The following is a 17,479-nucleotide window of genomic DNA, read 5'->3' on the forward strand; positions in this document are numbered from 1 at the left end:
CAGGCTGGATTGATGTAATGAATACTATGTCATACATCATCATTTATAGATAGACTTAATCTTGCAGAACAATCCAGAACAAATTGGTTCCTGTTATCTCTTACGTTATAGCAGTTATAAATAGTAAATCCCTCAACATGCTTGCTTTTTCTTCCTGCAGTATGTCAGAAAACGTACATCTTTCCTCTGACTGTAACAAAGCCCAGACACTGGTGATTCCCTCCATCCATAAACAACAGGTTCCTTCTGACATTATGGTGCTTTTTAACTGATGAAAATTCACCTATAACTACCAAGAGAGTGGAGTTATTGATTTTTGCCCAATGTTTTTTTTTAGAGTGAATCATTTTAAACCTACATTGTAAAATTAAACGTTTGCTGTAACACAATTAAGGATTTTAGTTAATGAGCTTGTGGTCTGAGGAGCAGATCTGGGAAACACTGGTGTATTAAACTAAGTACATTTAAATCTCTGTTTAAATTGATTTCTATCGATTCTAGTGACATGAAACAGCGCCACCTGCTGCCTAGTGTTGCATTTTTTTCTCCCAGCCAGAAGAAAAAAACGTCACTAAAATGATCAAATTAAGCCCTTTACTATCACTCTTTGTCTAAACTGTTCCATTACACTCTAAAAAAAAAAAATAAAAAAAAAATCCTGGGTTGTTCCTTTGGGGGACGTTTTAAAAGAGCCCTACTTTACAACAGAGTTTCCTTGTCACAGAAAATTCCAGTCTACACACACTACCTTTCTTTTTTCCTTTATGCAAACTAAATCTTTTCAGTTACAGTGATTAAATGTATAGAGTGATACTGATAGGAACAGTGCCACCAACTCTTTCTGGAAGTTTAAAGGATTTTAAAAAATAAAGTACTAATAAACAATTGGGATTATAAAAAGAAATACAAGAAATATTTGAGCTTAATCACATCCATATCTTTTGATAGCTTAATTTATGGTGTTTTGGCAGTTATAAGGTCTTTATTTGGAATAAATGAAACATAAATTTACTACAAATTTAAGACCAAGACTTGATCTAATGACTTGTTAATTAGCATCAGTGTGAGTAAGATCAACAAGCATCCTTCTTCATCTGACAAAATGGCAGACCAGTGAGAAATAATTGATATTCTTTGTGTAAATTGTGCAGTAATTAATTCTGTAAATATTGTGTAGAAATATACAAGAATTGTGTAATTATTGTGTAGCAATATACTATTTTTAGAACTCTATAAATGACTCCAGGTTAGCTTTGTTTTCTGATTGGTCAAAGCGAGACCTGGTGACACCTTACAAGTTTTCTAGCGATCTTTGAAGAAGACTTTAACATTACTGTTTTATGAATGACTTTATGCTACAGTAATACACTTTTTAAGGATAGGTAAACAATCAAATTTTTACATTGTTACTCCAGTAATATCTAACTGCAGCCCTAGGGTTGAACAATGCAAGTTTAGCTTGCGGTTGATGCTACGTGTAATTTGTTTAATTTTTGTTGTACAGACGAAATATGAACCTTTCGCTCAGATATGGTAAGAAATAACTAAGAAAAACTTAGTTATTTCTTACCATATCTGAGCGAAAGGTTCATATTTCTGACAGTGTTGTATAATTTCCTCTCTCACTGTCACATTATATGCCCATATAAAGGGCCTAATGACTAGCAACCTCTTTATCCGGTTCATACTCACAATCCAGATCCCACAGATTACTAATAAAAGTGCTTTCATGGCTTTAACTACTTGAGGTTCCAATCGAGCACACCAGGACAAATTAATGGTATTCAAAACAAAGAAAAAGTTTTCCAGCTAAGCTTAATTATACCTCATAATTAGACTTCGTATATGACAGCATAAGATGAAACAAGGGTTAAGTTTTTCTTCACTTTCTGTACGTACATCAACAAGTGGGAAGTATTTGCAGTTAGGAACTAAAATGGTGAGTAGAGAATTGAAGAGACGTTGGATTATACATGCGATAGGACTGCTCTGAGGAGTCCTTATCGCTTTACATTGTCATAAGAAATGTTGCAGAAATGGCAACCCAGTGTCTTACGACTACATGAAAAATGTTCACCTGTCACTTTGTGTCTTGCTACTGGCAGTACATAGTGATGGAAAACAGCTGATTAGACTGTAATTATGTGATTAAGAAACATCCAGACCTAATAAACACTGACAAAATAAGTTGACTTTTGAAGTCATTTCACAATAATCTTCTCATAATCATGGTGACCACAGAACATCTAATGACACATTCTATGTTCTAAATGAATGTTTCTACCTCTCCAGCAGTTGATAACTGACTAAGTGGACACTACAGGCACTTTCTAGATTTATACATACACACTAGGTGCCATCCAAGATATTTCTGATGGTATCACAGCAGTCATGGTACAGTTTAGTACCGTTTATCAGAGAGTGTAGTAGCCTATAAGCTCAGTAAGGTGTGTCTTCATGTGAATACAGCCCACCTGTAGACCCCTTTAGCCTATCTCTTTTAAACCTGAGTGTTTAATATAGCTGTGTGCCGTTTAGGACGTAGCCCGTTGGTCTACTCTCCCCCCACACCGGCGTTTTCCGTGGCACGACGGAGAAGCAAAACATGGTCATCATCATCATCATCACCGGCAGCAGCAACAGCAGCAGCACGAGCAGCTTGATCTCCGTCGCACCCGAAGCCCCCGACCCGTCTTCCAAAAATAATCCCCTGCCGCCATGCGCGCGACGGAAGCGAAACGAGGCGAGCGGTATTTTTAGGGCCGTTCGCGTTGACCACGTGCGCCGACGGTAAACCGGTCGGCCGTTGCCGTTGCGCAGAAGCAGCGCCTCGACGGCATGCCCCGGCGCGAGAGCAGCGCGCGCCACACGAGCACGGCGACGGCGCGGACGGCGATCGTTCTGCTGGGCTTTCTGCTCGGGGTCGCGTCCTCGCGCAGGACCCACGCTACGACGCTCGAGGCAAGGTGGGAAAGGCTGTTCGCGCGCTCCGTGCTCGGGATCTCGGGGGACAACGACTATTTGATGGGTGTCAAGAGAGTGCGGAGGCTGTACTGCAACGTGGGCATCGGGTTTCACCTGCAGGTGCTGCCAGACGGAAGGATAAACGGTGTACATGACGAGAACCAGTACAGTGAGTTGCATCCCGAAATGCCTCCTAATGCAAACCGAGCGCATACAGACAGAAGCGGGGTGCAATAAATAAATGAATAAAATAAAACTAAATTTCGAAGATGCATCTGCGTCCCATTTTTGTAGCAGGATTTGCATTCAGAAACCTATTGCAACCCAAAATGTAAGATAAATAATAACTATTAGAATAATGAATGCATGTGAATCCCACATATTTAGAGAATTAAAGAGAAATGCAAACGCTACCGGGGACGCAAATCATTGTCAAGATGCATCTACATCCCTACATTTCTGCATGATCCTGATTTGCGTGCACGTACCATAAATATGTTCAAAGGCAATAGATAGTCTATTTAAAAAAAAAAAAAAAAAAAGCCATAATGTCAATCGTCGCTGAATGTTTCCAAAGCTTCCAGCGTGACACGGATGCTGGGACGAAATTAGACGCTAACTAATTTTACACTGCGTCCATTTGCGGCTCAGAAAAACGACTCAACCAGTCGTGCACATCCACATCTGCAGTGTTGACAGCTTTTCTCTCTCTCTCCGTATAACACAATGAGTTGAATAATAAAACAGCATGAAGAATGCAGAACAATAGTCTTTTGCCTACGAGCAGTTTGTAGTAGAAAGCATGCAATGTATGCTGAATAAATCATTTTAGCCGCTCAGGCTCTGTGCGTGTCATCATGCGTAACTGTCCATGTTGTGGTTAATTAATCAGGTCTAATAGAGATCTCAGCGGTGGAGAGAGGAGTGGTGAGTCTGTATGGGCTGAAAAGTGAGCTGTTTGTCGCAATGAACCGCCGGGGAAGGTTATACGCAACGGTAGGTATGCACATTATTCCTTGCCCATTATTCCATGGTTGCGCTTGAACAAATGGTTTTCCAATATCCTGCATTTCAGCACTACAGTGTATCTGCATGGGCTTGTGGTCAGGGTTTAATGATTATTAATATCAAGAGGCTTAATAACGTTAGTTATGTCACTACTCATCTTTTATGGTTATGACATAATTAGATCAGCTGCGGCGTATTATTGTTATGTATTGCTCTATGTACTCTCTCTCTCTCTCTCTCTCTCTCTCTCTCTCTCTCTCTCTATATATATATATATATATATATATATATATATATATATATATATATATATATATATATATATATATATATATATTTGAATTAATGCAAAAATTTTTTTACAAAACCTGTTATTAAACTGTACATTTCCTTGTTACTGGGGTCATGCATCTTATTTTGCTTTTGTACTGTATTATTTAGGTACTAATATGAGTGCAGCATTACATGATGCTTTAATTAGTTCTTTTCAGATAAAATATATACGCACTAAGGCAGACTTTTAGATACAACCTCAGTGACAACAAAAGGTACAGTGAAGCATACCTTTTTTGAGAGAAAAAAAATAAAAGGAATTCTAAAAAGTAATCAGGTTGGTTTTTAACCCCAAAAGCTGACATTTAAGACTCATTCTAGGACAGGATCTCTCAAATGACTCAGGGTCAAAAATTACACAGACCACCTGAATACAGATGAGCACAATCCTTCAATGATTCAAAATTTAGACGGAATATTTTAATGTGTTCAATAATAGTTTTAGCTTTTTCTGAGATATAAATCTCAGGCTTGTATGTGATATAATTTTGATTTATAAGGCACGGATCTTGTATTTTGATATCACTGAATCGGCAACAATACAATATTTTTGGCAATGGTCTAATATTTTATGACACCACTGCATCTGCTGTTCAATTTTTATTTAGTAGCCTCTGTAAGATATAAACAATTTTGCAACCGTCATTAATTTGTCTAAGTCAGGGCAAATTACTTTGCTAGCCTATTTACTGTACCTATACACTTCAAAGCTTGATTTTTTTTTTGCACATTTCTTACAATTGATTTATTATCAATTATAATAGAGAATAAACAATTTGTGATTGCTACCTCGATTGTTCCATTTTAAATCAACAAATCAAATTTACATCTGTACCATTTACTGGTACCATAGAGCTTTTAGTACCTTCATTTGTCACTCAGAACTAACCCTTTTTTTAATAAAAATAGTTATTAATGTTTGTTTTAAGGTCACTCGATTCAAACGACCAGCCAATAATAATAAATATAACCTTGATAATTGTGGCTTGCATTCTTAATCAAAAATCATAGGTCATCTTTTTTAGTGGAAGCCATGGTTTTAGGCTATACATTCTGCAAGGAGACTTTAGTTATATTAAATTGTGATTTCGATCCACTAACCATCTACTTCCTAACTTTATTTCAGAGAGTCTTCCGGGATGAGTGCAAGTTCAAAGAGACATTGCTTCCTAACAACTACAACGCCTATGAGTCTTCCATTTATAAGGGCTTCTACCTTGCCCTGAGCAAACATGGCCGCCTGAAGAGAGGCTCCAAGGCCACGCCGGCTATGACTGTCACGCACTTCCTCCCTCGATTATGAGCGAGACTGGCAATAACTCACTCTTTTTGCACATGTTGGACATTCTCGCAGGTAACTTATATATACGTACAAGGCACGGAAAATGAACTGCAATCAAAAGATATAAAACACGTAATTATAGTATTTATTCTCGTTAATGAAATATATGTATATATGGGTAGCTGTGTGTCTGATCTTTGTGTACATGCCATTCTTTGCTGCTTATCATTTCTATTAAGATTATACGAGGGACAAGGAGCTTTTTTTTGCCCCCTCTCACTTTTTATGGGTGCTTGCCATAACTGGTGTGTAAACCTTACCCTGTCATTGGTATGACTAACATCTCCAGCTTTCAGAAGTGAAACAGATACGTTTTATTACCTCAAAGAGCTACGTCCGGCTTGGAAAGGTGTGAGCGTGTCACACATGGGACATAGAAATGTTTTAACTGTTTAATGTTGATTTTATTCTGTTCCACCATTTTGCAAGAAAGAAAACGGCCTACGGGATCGCCGCCTTTCTTGCATGGTGGTGCCTTTGCGTCCTAAACTGTGGCATTGTTTTAAAATTGTGCATGTTCGCATCCTGCTGTAACAGAGTTGAGCCACTCTGGGGGCTTCAGCCCAATTCCTAGAGGGCTGTGAGTAGCTTTATTTCATTCTGTTTCCTTACTTAGATCAGCTAGATATCAGAGAATCTGGGACTTGCCAGAAATAAGAGCAGCTTGCATGCATTTGTATTGGAGACTCAAGCTGAGGAAGATCCTTTAATCCTTCTTGTCACTGGAGGCTTTTTTATTTGAACTTGAACTGTAGCATGGCCAGACAACCTCAGAACTACTCATCATCTGTTTATGAAATATAGAGTGAAAAGAAAAATGGGTTGATTTTAGGATTTGGGTTTTATTAGTAGTTTGTTTGGATACTTTGCTCATTTAACAAGTATGTGAAAAGCGAATACATTTACAGCATTAGGTAGACACCATTATCCAGAGCGAATATCTCAGGCTACAAAATTTGAGCATTTTTGCCATTGATTAATTTATTATTTTGGCTCCTTGTTGTCAATTTTGAATGTGTATCACTTTAAGACAGCAGGCCTGAGCTCAAGGGTGGACAAATCATACTGTACATCGTTAGACTAGCCTACGGGCAACTCTAAGCTAGGCTACAAAGTATCACGCAATGTCATTTCATTTGAGAGTATGAAGAAATAATTATGTGAATGAATACAGACTTTGGAACTAAGTGAGAATTTGAATGATTCTAGGTAACTCTTTATCTTGTGACCAACCATATTGCTTGCACAGTTTAGCTATTACTTGTAGTGTTCTGTCATTGTCTGGCAAAATGTCTGGCATCCTTGTTTTTGTGAAACAAATGCACATTAGTCTACTAGAGGTATATAATGTTTTTTTAATCTGCACCCTTGATTATCTGTCTAGCCTTTGTACATCCCAAAAACACAGCTGCAGGACAGTTAAAGCAGACAGTTGCTTGGAGCCTCGTGTTTTCATTGAGTCTCCATGAAGGCCTGATATTCTACAGCAAAACATCAGCTGGCTAAATTGAAACCCTTATTTTTATTTTATTGTGCTTATCAGAATAAGGAAAGCTTGGAAGCCAGTAAACACACAACAAACAAGAAGAAACTAAGAGGAAGCAAGAATTATTAAGCTAGCAAAAATTATTAAGCTTGAAAGATGTAGGCTACAATAATGTAATGCCAGGGCAAACATCAGACATCTAGCTAAGCGATTGGTGCTCGGTTTGGAGAATACAATTTTATTTATCTGACTAGCTTTTTTGGTTGGATTTTTTATGTTGCTCAAATCAGTATGGTTGCTTTGATTATTTAAAGAATATCCAGAGTATAAAACCCAAGATTTTACCAAAGATAACTGTTGTAGCCGGCGTACTGTACATTATTGCCTAGCTACTGTATATGATCTAGCACTATATTTAGCATGCATAATACAACATTAAGACTTCCGCACAGATGTTATCTAGTTGGCTCATTGATTTGATTATTAATAAAGGCATCTGGGGTAACAATGTGGCAATAAAAATGAAAAAATTCCAAGAGGGCCACTTTAATTTTCCCACCTGGGGCCCTGACTAGGATTCAGAAAAGAATCACACATCTCCAACACAGGTTTTTCTCATAGTTAAAAGGGAGTAGATGAAACAATGAAAAACCTGCATAAATGATTATTAAACTGCTTATAACTATTAGCTATTAATAGTCGACGACACTGTAAATGTTTATAATGTTTTTAGAGTTGATCATCAGTATTACATAGAATAGAACAGTGCTATAGAATATATAGAATATAGAGGCTGCTTGTCTGGCTGCCAACTGCTAATGAAACACTGATATTGTGCATCTGTTATCTGCTAGTGATTTGTCCACCCCTGATGCAGGTTTTCTTCCAAAACTATTTTTTGAGTTGCCAGCGAAATGTCAAGCTTAACCGAAACCTATTCTGAAACAGTAAAACTAGTCGGGATGTCACTTTAAGATTTTATTTCCTATCTGCTTATCTGTTTCAACACTAGGCACTTACACAAAGAGAGAAGAAGAGTGCTGACAGCTTAAGAAAGTTGGTCAGCACAATTCACGCTTCACTGAATCCAATCATTCTAATGGCTTCCGAGTTGAAGTTCGTTGAGGGTATTAGAGTAGTTAAACTCGGAATATATTTTTAGAACCCCTTCCCCCCAAGCCGTCTCATACACACACACACACGTTACGCAATCCGATTTAAAATAGTAGCCCTCCACCTCCTCTGGAATACGCTACATAAATAAAACTAAGGCAAAAGTTGGGTGGGAAAAGACAAACAACTATGGTACCGGTTTAAATTCTCTGATTGTGACTCATTAATGTAGCATGTAAGATACGTCTGCACAAGCCAGAAAGGGCTTTCTGATCTGCGTGGCATCTGCAATGTGTTTGAGATTGTTGGGTTCTTCTACTGCGGCTCTGCAGAGAACAGATCGTCTTACATGGCATAAGGAACCAGATGGCTTTGTCTCATTTTGCCCTCTCTGGCACTGGGGCGCAGGAATGGCGTAGCTTTAGGGGTGGGCGATGTAGCAAAAATATCATATCATAACATTTAAAGTATATTTTGAGATGGAGTGGCAGTATATCATGATATTTAAGTTCGGTGACAGTGGCAGCAAAACTACAACAACAACAACAACAACAACAATGTGGCAGTTACCATAGGAGAAAAAGGAGAAAATTTAAACTTAGGGTTTAGCCATTATAAAAATACAATTATATATATATATATATATATATATATATATATATATATATATATATATATATATAATGCATATATATATATATATGCATTATATATATATATATACGTATATGTATATATGTATATATATGCATATATATATATATATATAATGCATATATATATATATATATATATATATATATATATATATATATATATATATATATGCATATATATATATATATATATAAAAGTATGCTTTTTTGTACCCGAATATAAGCATGCAATATGATAAATATTGATAAAAAAAAATCACAGCTACTGCATTTTCATCGATGTGGTTCATTTTGAGCTAAAGAACAAAGGACAAAGAGGACAAAGATGTTTCATTAAAGGAGCACTGTGTAATGTTTAGAGCCCTCTGGTGACACTGAGGTGAATTATAAACGTAGTTTAAAAAAGGTCATGTTTAAATGTTACCCTTATCTAACCCCTCCGTTAAAATTATACATACCTCGGGATGTCCAGCAGGGGGCAGGGTTAACTTCTAAAATATAAACAAATGCATGGTAATTTGTGGATCACGTGTATTTCTAAGATATCTTAGGAATTAGGATTATGCTAAGTTTATAAACACATTTATACATTACAGACTGCACCTTTAAGAGGCGTGAAAAGCATCTAGCATGGATGACATGAAGAAAAGTATTACATCGACCAAAAAAACATAAACATTAAAAAGGCAACAAAAGAACCACTGAACTATGGAAATGGGTGTCTTTTGCAAGTTTTACTGGATTTATTGTTCTGTACTCGCTAGTGACCTGAGCAGTGTGAGAGATAGTGAGTGATGGATTGTGCATGTGTGTGTGAAGCCTCTTGTAGCATTTTCTCCGGCTTTTGTATTCCTGCACTGAGGGGACTGTGCTTCCTCTAAATTCCCCTCCTCTTTTTTAACATATACCTCACCTCCTGCCTTAGTTCTGATTTGTTGAAAAGATTTGTTGATAAGAAGACAGCCTTTTTTCGCCAATCATTTAGTTTCTGGAGAGAAAAAATATATAAGAAATATGTTTTACTTTTATTTTTGTACGTATGTGCTGTGCACAGCAGTCAACTGTATTACTGAGATGATAATAAAAGTTTTTTTTTAAAGGTGTCTTGTGCTTTCTCAATACTTCTCGATATTTGATATTCTCGATTTTCGGTAGTCAACGATGATGATACTAAACAGCTAAAGGATAGTGATGTTTGACCGCCATCTGCTGGTCAATGTGTACATATTCATGAGGATCATATGCACTTTGAGGGAAATGATTATTACCCATTCATGAACATAATAATATAGTACATTATATAAACAATCACCCAGTATGGCAGCAGGCAGCAATGAACTCAGCACAATAGCAGGTAGCAATGACCACAGTACAGAAGCAGGTAGCAATGAACTCAGTAGAGTAGCAGGTATCAATGACCTCAGTATGGCAACAGGTAGCAATGACCTCAGTATGGCAACAGGTAGCAATGACCTCAGTACAGCAGCAGGTAGCAATGACCTCAGTACGGCAGCAGGTAGCAATGACCGTAGTATGGCAGCAAGTAGTAATGACTGCAGTACAGCAGCAGGTAGCAATGCCATCCTACAGTTGGATCCTGAGCTAGGGTACAGTCCGATTTATTTGTATAGCTCTTTTGACAATGGACTTTTTTAAAAGGCAACTTTATGGTAATAGATACATTCAAGATATTCATTCATTCATTTTCTACGGTTTATCCGAACTTCTCAGGTCACGAGGAGCCTGTGCCTCAGGCGTCATCGGGCATCGAGGCAGGATACACCATGGACGGAGTGCCAACCCATCACAGGGCACACACACTCTCATTCACTCACACACTATGTACAATTTTCCAGAGATGCCAATCAACCAACCATGCATGTCTTTGGACCGGGGGAGGAAACCGGAGTACCCGGAGGAAACCCCCAAGGCACGGGGAAAACATGCAAACTCCACACACACAAGGCGGAGGTGGGAATCGAACCCCCAACCCTGGAGGTGTGAGGCAAACGTGCTAACCACTAAGCCATCGTGCCCCCTACATTCAAGATACAAATAATAAATGTTTAATTACCATAATGAGCAAGCCAGAGGCACTGGGGGTGAGTGAAAACTCCCAGAGACAATACGAGGAAGAAACCATGAGAGGAACCCATCCATATTCTGTGACAGTGTGATAAAAAAAAAACATTTCCATTTACACCATTTGACAGAGTCACCAGGTCCTTCCCTCACTCACCAGCGTTCACATTCACCTAAGTACTAATCAGCACCACCTGTTCCTCATTTCACGAATCAACACACTATATAAGCAACTCTCAGTCACTCACTCATTGTCTGTTCTCGTATTTACTAACGTGATTTCCCCTGCAGTCATTCAAGCTCCAGACTCCCGTTTGTCTTCCAGCAATCGGCTACCCTTCCTTCGTTCTCGACATCGGAGCGACAGGATTCGCTCCTGTACCTACTTCCTCTAGTTAAGGATTCATTGAATCGGATTCCTGTGATATCCCCTGTGTGTGTGTTTGTGTGTGCTGCTACGTAGTGGTGCTTCGTACTGTTCATTTCAGATATACAGTACATGTTCACGGACTTCAATAAACCTCACTCCGTTTTTCTTACCTTGGTCCGTAGCGTGTGTAACATTACAGGCCCTTATGCAGAGAGATGTAAACATTTCCCTTCTATTACTGTACTATATGTTCAAAAGGAGATTCATTCTAGTTATAATGTTCTTACAAATGTTCGTATATTTATGCCATTTGGCAGACGCCCTTATCTAAAGCGATGTACAAAAGTGTTTTGAAGTCTCTATCAACGAATACAACACTGGTTCACTAGGTGAGAGAATAAGGATACCATCAGCCTAAAACTGTTGGGATGAAATATAGAACAATTATTTATTCAAATGCATAAACAATTATAAATAAAGGTATTTCAGGAAGAGGTAGGTTACTTCACCTGTCTTTAAAGACAGCCAGTGACTCACCAGTTTGGATATCCAAGGTAGAGCCCTGCGCGGGACTGTTTTTATAAACCCGCACCCACCCGCTCACGCTGAATTTCTGACCAGGACCGCCCGCGCCCGCAAGCTGCGTGTTCCACTCCCGCCCACACTTGCAATGTTTGTGTCCACTCCCGCTCACTCCCGCAGATTTTTTCTTGAGAGCTTGTGAAAATTTTGATTGTATACAAATGAGGAGACTAATTATTAGTTCAGGCTAATGTCCAGAATACTTCTTCTCAACACCATGTGTTGTCTCCATTCTTATTATTAGGCTACACGCCAAATCCCATTGGGTCCCGCGGATCTCCCGCTAAATTTTCTGACCGCCCACTCCCGCCCGGGGCAAAGGTGAAACCGCCCGCTCCCGCGAGATTTGCGTTGGGTCCCGCGGGAGCCCAATCCCAATGCAGCCCTCTAATCCAAGAGAAGTTCATTTCACCACCTTGATGAAGAACAGAAAATAGTCTTGATGTACCTTAATGTACCCAGAGAGATGGTGAGACCAGTCGAGCTGGGTTAAAGGTTGAGTGGAGTTTCACACTCTGGTTTCGATCCACCACCACCACTACCACCACCACCACCACCACCACCACCATCAAAAAAAAATCCCCAAAACATGCAGGTACTGTAGGTAGATTGGAGAATTTAAATTGTTTGAATGAGTGTGTGGGAGAGTGTGTGTTGCAACTGACTGGTGTCCCAATCAGGGTCCCGTATCCACGGAACAGGCTCCAGACACATTGCAATCTTGACTAGGAAAAAGAATGACTAATAATAAATTTAACATCGAGGTTAGGTAAGAACGTTGTTATGGTTACAGTATGATAAAGCTAATGCTTTTTATTCTTGAGAAAAAAGTGTGAAAGCACCTTATTGATTTGTGTGAAGAAAGTTTTACACTTTTTAATGTAGATCGCTACATTGGTGAAATTCTGTCAGAAATCAGAAATGGTGTGAACTTTTATGAACTCTTAGTTATCTAATAAACCTTTAAAGAACCCTTTTTACCATTAAGAAAGACATTCTTACATTTCCATTCCAGACTTACCAAGTTAAAGCAATGCTTTAAAGACAATTTAAGTCTTCCAGAGGACTAATGTCTGGTCTAACAGTCAGGAATATTAGCTGCAATCCTCACCAGTGAATCCACCACATTTTCACATGACATAATATGATAACATTGCATCAGGTTGAGCAAAGTTACGTCAGCTCTAGTTGCAGCCTCCAAACAGATGGCGGCCAATTACAGGCCACTTCAGTATGCAAATAAGAACTTTGGACTTTTTTTTTTTACCCAAATAAATACAGACACACAGGGATTCCATGTGCAATCTTTTACCCGGACTGACCATGCTCTCAGTCCTTCTCTTCTGCTGGGCAGTTCTCACACTCCACACTACAGCCACATGTTACTATCTACAGCAGGCATCCTCCTCACCCTCTGGTGTCAATGCCATGGACCCTGAAATGCACCAATGGCTTGAAGTAAAAACCATTTTCATCAGGAAGAAAGGCAACAAAAAAGCTCAGAAACCTGTTCTTCGAGGTTCGGAAGGTACGTTAGCAGTTACGTTAGATTTCACTGGTATTGCTGGGACGTGTACTGATTGTTCATGCTTCTCTGAAATCACATAGGCAACTTTAACTACAGGAAGGACCAGAATAAAAACTGTTTCTCAGGCTTCAACATGAAAAATCATGCTTTCTTATGCTTGGACCCCAAAGGAAAATTATATACCTCGGTGAGTAATCTTAAGCTAAAATCACAAATCACTTAATAATAATAAATTTGCATCTTTGTGTTTATGAATATGTGTTTATGAAGTTTTTATACATCGCTTTTAGTGCAACAGTTTAAACACAAAAAGCAATTTTTCAAATGTTCGATCTTGAAGATCTGACGTAAGGATTTATTAATGTCTCACACCATGTATGGGCTGCATTTGGAGGATGAAAGACTTGCCCATATACAATGCTGGTGTCTAATTTAAATAGGTTGTATGTTTCACTAATTAAAGTAAATCATTTCCAATTAAACTAACATTTCTAGAGACTACGTTCCTAATTAAAGTTGATCAAATTCTCAGGTGACATTGACATATTCTTCATTTTCCTTTGAAGATTTTTTTTAATGCTTTCCATTTTTTTTCAAAATATTTCATTCTTATTTATTAGTTATAGTCCTATATAAGTGAAGATGATGATGACAATTATAATTATTAGCTGTTTAAGAGATTGACTGGTAGCTTATGTTGCTCTCCAGCTCATCACATACAGCTCTAAGAGTCTACATTTTAACAGTTAAAGTGACGAGTGTGTGCATGTCTATCCACAGGTATTCGTCAGCAAAGAGGACTGTCGGGTTCTCCGTGTCAAAAGACATAAATACTACGATGTGTTTCGGTCCTGCAGGGGTGATGTGCTGATGGTCAAACATCGCCACGTCAACGCATACGCTCATAATTTACCGAAGCTGTCCAACTTTGTCTTCTCAAAGCGACACAAAAAACGAACGCACCATAGAAAGAGACGCAGTTTGCACACCGATCCGTCCGACCCTTTAGGGTCCGAGTATCCGCATTTAAGCGCCACGAGAAACTGGAGAAGTGACCCGGGGCACAGTGGTAATGTATCGAAGGAGACCATTACTTCAGTAGATGATCCTTTACAGGTGTTGCTGTCACATAGTGCACGAACTCCAACTCTGGAAAAACACGGAGAAAACAGAAAAGTCAGGTTCTGAGTGGAGTATCACCATCTTTCCATACTGTACCTTCAAGGGATTGCATTTCACTGTGTATTGAATCTATTGTGGGTTGTACCACAGTGTACTGATCATTTTAGCCAACCGTGATCTCGATTCTCAGACGTTTTAACTGCAAAACAAAGCACAGGTTTGTTCATGATCAATTATATATTATCAGCTGGAGTCTCCAGTGTCAGTAATTATAACATTAGGCTGTATGTTTGCGTTTTCTAACCTGGGAAAGGCTTTAGGACGGAGAGTTTTGTGGTTTCTTACATGATGAGAGCAAAAGACAGACTGGTAATGAAATAACTATTTATAGCTAATATAACTTGTCTTATGGACATTCAACAATATTATAGATAACTACAACTGGATAAGATGTACATGTTCTTTAACAACTAAAAAAGCAAGAGTTAGTGTTAGTTTGTTGGTGTTGGTCAGGACAATAATCAACCTCAGGGTTGTCAGCTTCATGTCAGGCCACATCACACCATTCTGTTATCGATCATCTCCCAGTAACAGTCTTTTATTTCTTAGTTATCTGCCGTACAACTGCCGCATAAGATGTGACGTGACATGACAAGTCTTTTCCTAAGAAAGTCAGCACCTGTCCTTTCACCTAATTTAATAAGTTAACAGTAAAACAGCATCAAAGTTTCATGTTATTACAGTGCAGGTCATTTATGACACTTCTAGAGTAATGGTCATGGGCTACGTCACTGAAAGTGAAAATCGATTTTTCTGAGAATTATAGATATCGTTTTCACTCAATTTATGGATTTTTTTAGTTTTGTTTCTGACTCTTGTGAGATATGTATGGTTTATTTTTAAATTGTTTTTGTGTATTGATATTTCTACTAATATTTCTGTTTTATTATAAATTAGTCAAATGGTGCTGGACACTTCTGCATACTTATTTATTTTTGTTTTTATATAATATTTTGTACTTAACTTAACGTCTTATAAGTCATACAATTTACAGTACGTCTGTCAGCATTTAATGTATATTTGATGTTTTTTTGTTTTTTTTAATGACACTAATTCTATTTGTGATTGTATTTATAATAATAAATACTCAATAAAAAAATCTCATCTATTACTTTTTGTGTATAGTATCGATATGGTACCCATTACATCATATCATATTCACAACACATTTTCATGTTCCTTTGAGCACAGAAATCGAGTATATTCTGATAACTCCAGTTGACCTGATTTTAAAAAGCACCCATGCCGATTTGTAGATTCAGCCAGAAAAAACAAAACAAACAAATCAAAACAAGACAAATAACTGTACAGAAATGAACTGATAACGCTGATAATGAGAGAACTTTCCGATCGAAGAACCGGCATTCTACCTAATCAAACCAAGCTGTGCACTTTTCAGCATTGGGTACATTGACACGAATGAAGCTTGACCTCAGGTTTGTGCATGTAGTTAGCTGTTTAGCGAATGTTTAATCCAAAAAAAAAAAAGTAACTGATGTAAAAGTATTATTCATATGTGGCTGCTGATACATTTGTAGTATTACCATGTAACAGAAGAAAATGCCGCCCCAATTATCATTTATACAGGGGATATCATTATAGATATCATTTTACAGGGGATTGAAATGCACTCTTTTTAGTCCACCTGATGGTACTGATTAATCCTATTTTAATCATGATATCTGGTGACAAATTAAAGGAGAAAACTATAGTTCTATAATGTTGTGGGGGCATTTATTTATTTATTTAGCTGGAATTTGAGTTCAGTTAAACCCTTAAATCAATACAAAGTTCTTCAGAATGTTAATTCTATGATGAAACAATTCTGTCCTAAAGCAAGTGGTCCCTTCGTGGATTACTCCCCCGCATCATGTTCGTTGATAACTCCACCCCATTATGTTTTTTTTTAATTACAGTGACACATTTCATTTCATTTGGGAGTGTTCGATTTGACTCCACACCCATCCGGATTATCTGTATGATGAAACATTTCTTTCCTGTTTCAGGATAACTCCACCCCATTCTCAGGGCAATAAGGGCTGACTGAATGGCTTGAACAAGATGAAAATTATGTAAATTACAGATAAGCATTACATTTTAAGGATCTAAAAACCAATGAACATCTACAATATGGGAGATTTTAGAAAGGTGAAGTGTTACCTTCTCCATCACCATCATCGTAAAACCATATAAGAGCGTATTCTTTAAAAGAAGGCTGTTCTTCACACCTGTACAGGTCCCAGAGTATTAATGCCGATGTGCACTGAAGATGTTCTGTTGTCTTGCAAGCTGTTCTGTTGTCTTGAATGAACACTTTACTATGATTCATTTATATATATATATATATAATTGAAAGGTTGTAAAGTTTAAAAGGAAATCTAGTATTTTTTATTTTAACTAAATTGGATGGACAATTGTAATAACCTTATTCTTGAAACGCTATAACTTTTATTGCACAAAATACTGTTTATTTAGGTCAGTAAAAATTGTGAACATTTATAGAATCTGACAAATGCACTTACTGAGAGTGAGTTACCCAAGAGAACAAAATTTCCCTATGGTCCAAGATGTTATAAATCTGGAGAGGTGTTGGTGTGGGAATTCATAAAGGCATAACACAGAGTACAAGTTGTTTTTTTTATCATCCAGAGTAGGTTTAGTGCTTGCTGGCATAAACTTGTCTCGGGAAAAAGGGGGGAAATGAGCTTTATTTAAAGCCCCATTAACCAGTAACAACAAAAGCTGTGCATCATTAGCTTTATGACTTCCGTCATGCACTTACTGTCACGCGATGCGGCATTGTTTTTTTTTTTATGTTCAAAATTTAGCATGG

The 17,479-nt window shown here is 37.9% G+C and overlaps 3 protein-coding genes across 5 annotated transcripts in view; 2 read left to right on the forward strand and 1 right to left on the reverse strand.

Annotated features, from left to right (window-relative positions):
- The first annotated feature begins 2,452 nt into the window (after nt 1-2,452).
- Nucleotides 2,453-8,861, forward strand: fgf6a (fibroblast growth factor 6a). Its single transcript, XM_027135263.2, has 3 exons — nt 2,453-3,133; nt 3,857-3,960; nt 5,432-8,861. Exons 1-3 carry the CDS (start codon nt 2,839-2,841, stop codon nt 5,606-5,608), a joined length of 576 nt encoding a protein of 191 aa, XP_026991064.1. The 5' UTR covers nt 2,453-2,838; the 3' UTR covers nt 5,609-8,861.
- Nucleotides 8,862-12,998: 4,137 nt separating this feature from the next.
- Nucleotides 12,999-15,471, forward strand: LOC125139173. Of its 2 annotated transcripts, none has more exons than XM_047802248.1 (3): nt 12,999-13,455; nt 13,545-13,651; nt 14,245-15,471. In XM_047802248.1, exons 1-3 carry the CDS (start codon nt 13,233-13,235, stop codon nt 14,650-14,652), a joined length of 738 nt encoding a protein of 245 aa, XP_047658204.1. In that variant the 5' UTR covers nt 12,999-13,232; the 3' UTR covers nt 14,653-15,471. The 2 variants fall into 2 exon arrangements, with proteins under 2 accessions (XP_047658204.1, XP_047658203.1); XM_047802247.1 differs by having other exon boundaries at nt 13,009-13,464.
- Nucleotides 15,472-17,092: 1,621 nt separating this feature from the next.
- tigara (TP53 induced glycolysis regulatory phosphatase a) overlaps nt 17,093-17,479 on the reverse strand; it is a 4,333-nt gene continuing 3,946 nt past the window's right edge. For both annotated transcript variants that reach the window (XM_027136142.2, XM_047802246.1), the window contains one exon: nt 17,093-17,479. This exon is cut by the window's right edge and continues 673 nt beyond it. The gene's annotated coding sequence lies outside the window, so the exon portion shown is untranslated.

Source organism: Tachysurus fulvidraco, chromosome 17 (genome assembly GCF_022655615.1).
Source record: "Tachysurus fulvidraco isolate hzauxx_2018 chromosome 17, HZAU_PFXX_2.0, whole genome shotgun sequence".
Classification (NCBI taxonomy): Eukaryota; Metazoa; Chordata; class Actinopteri; order Siluriformes; family Bagridae; genus Tachysurus; species Tachysurus fulvidraco.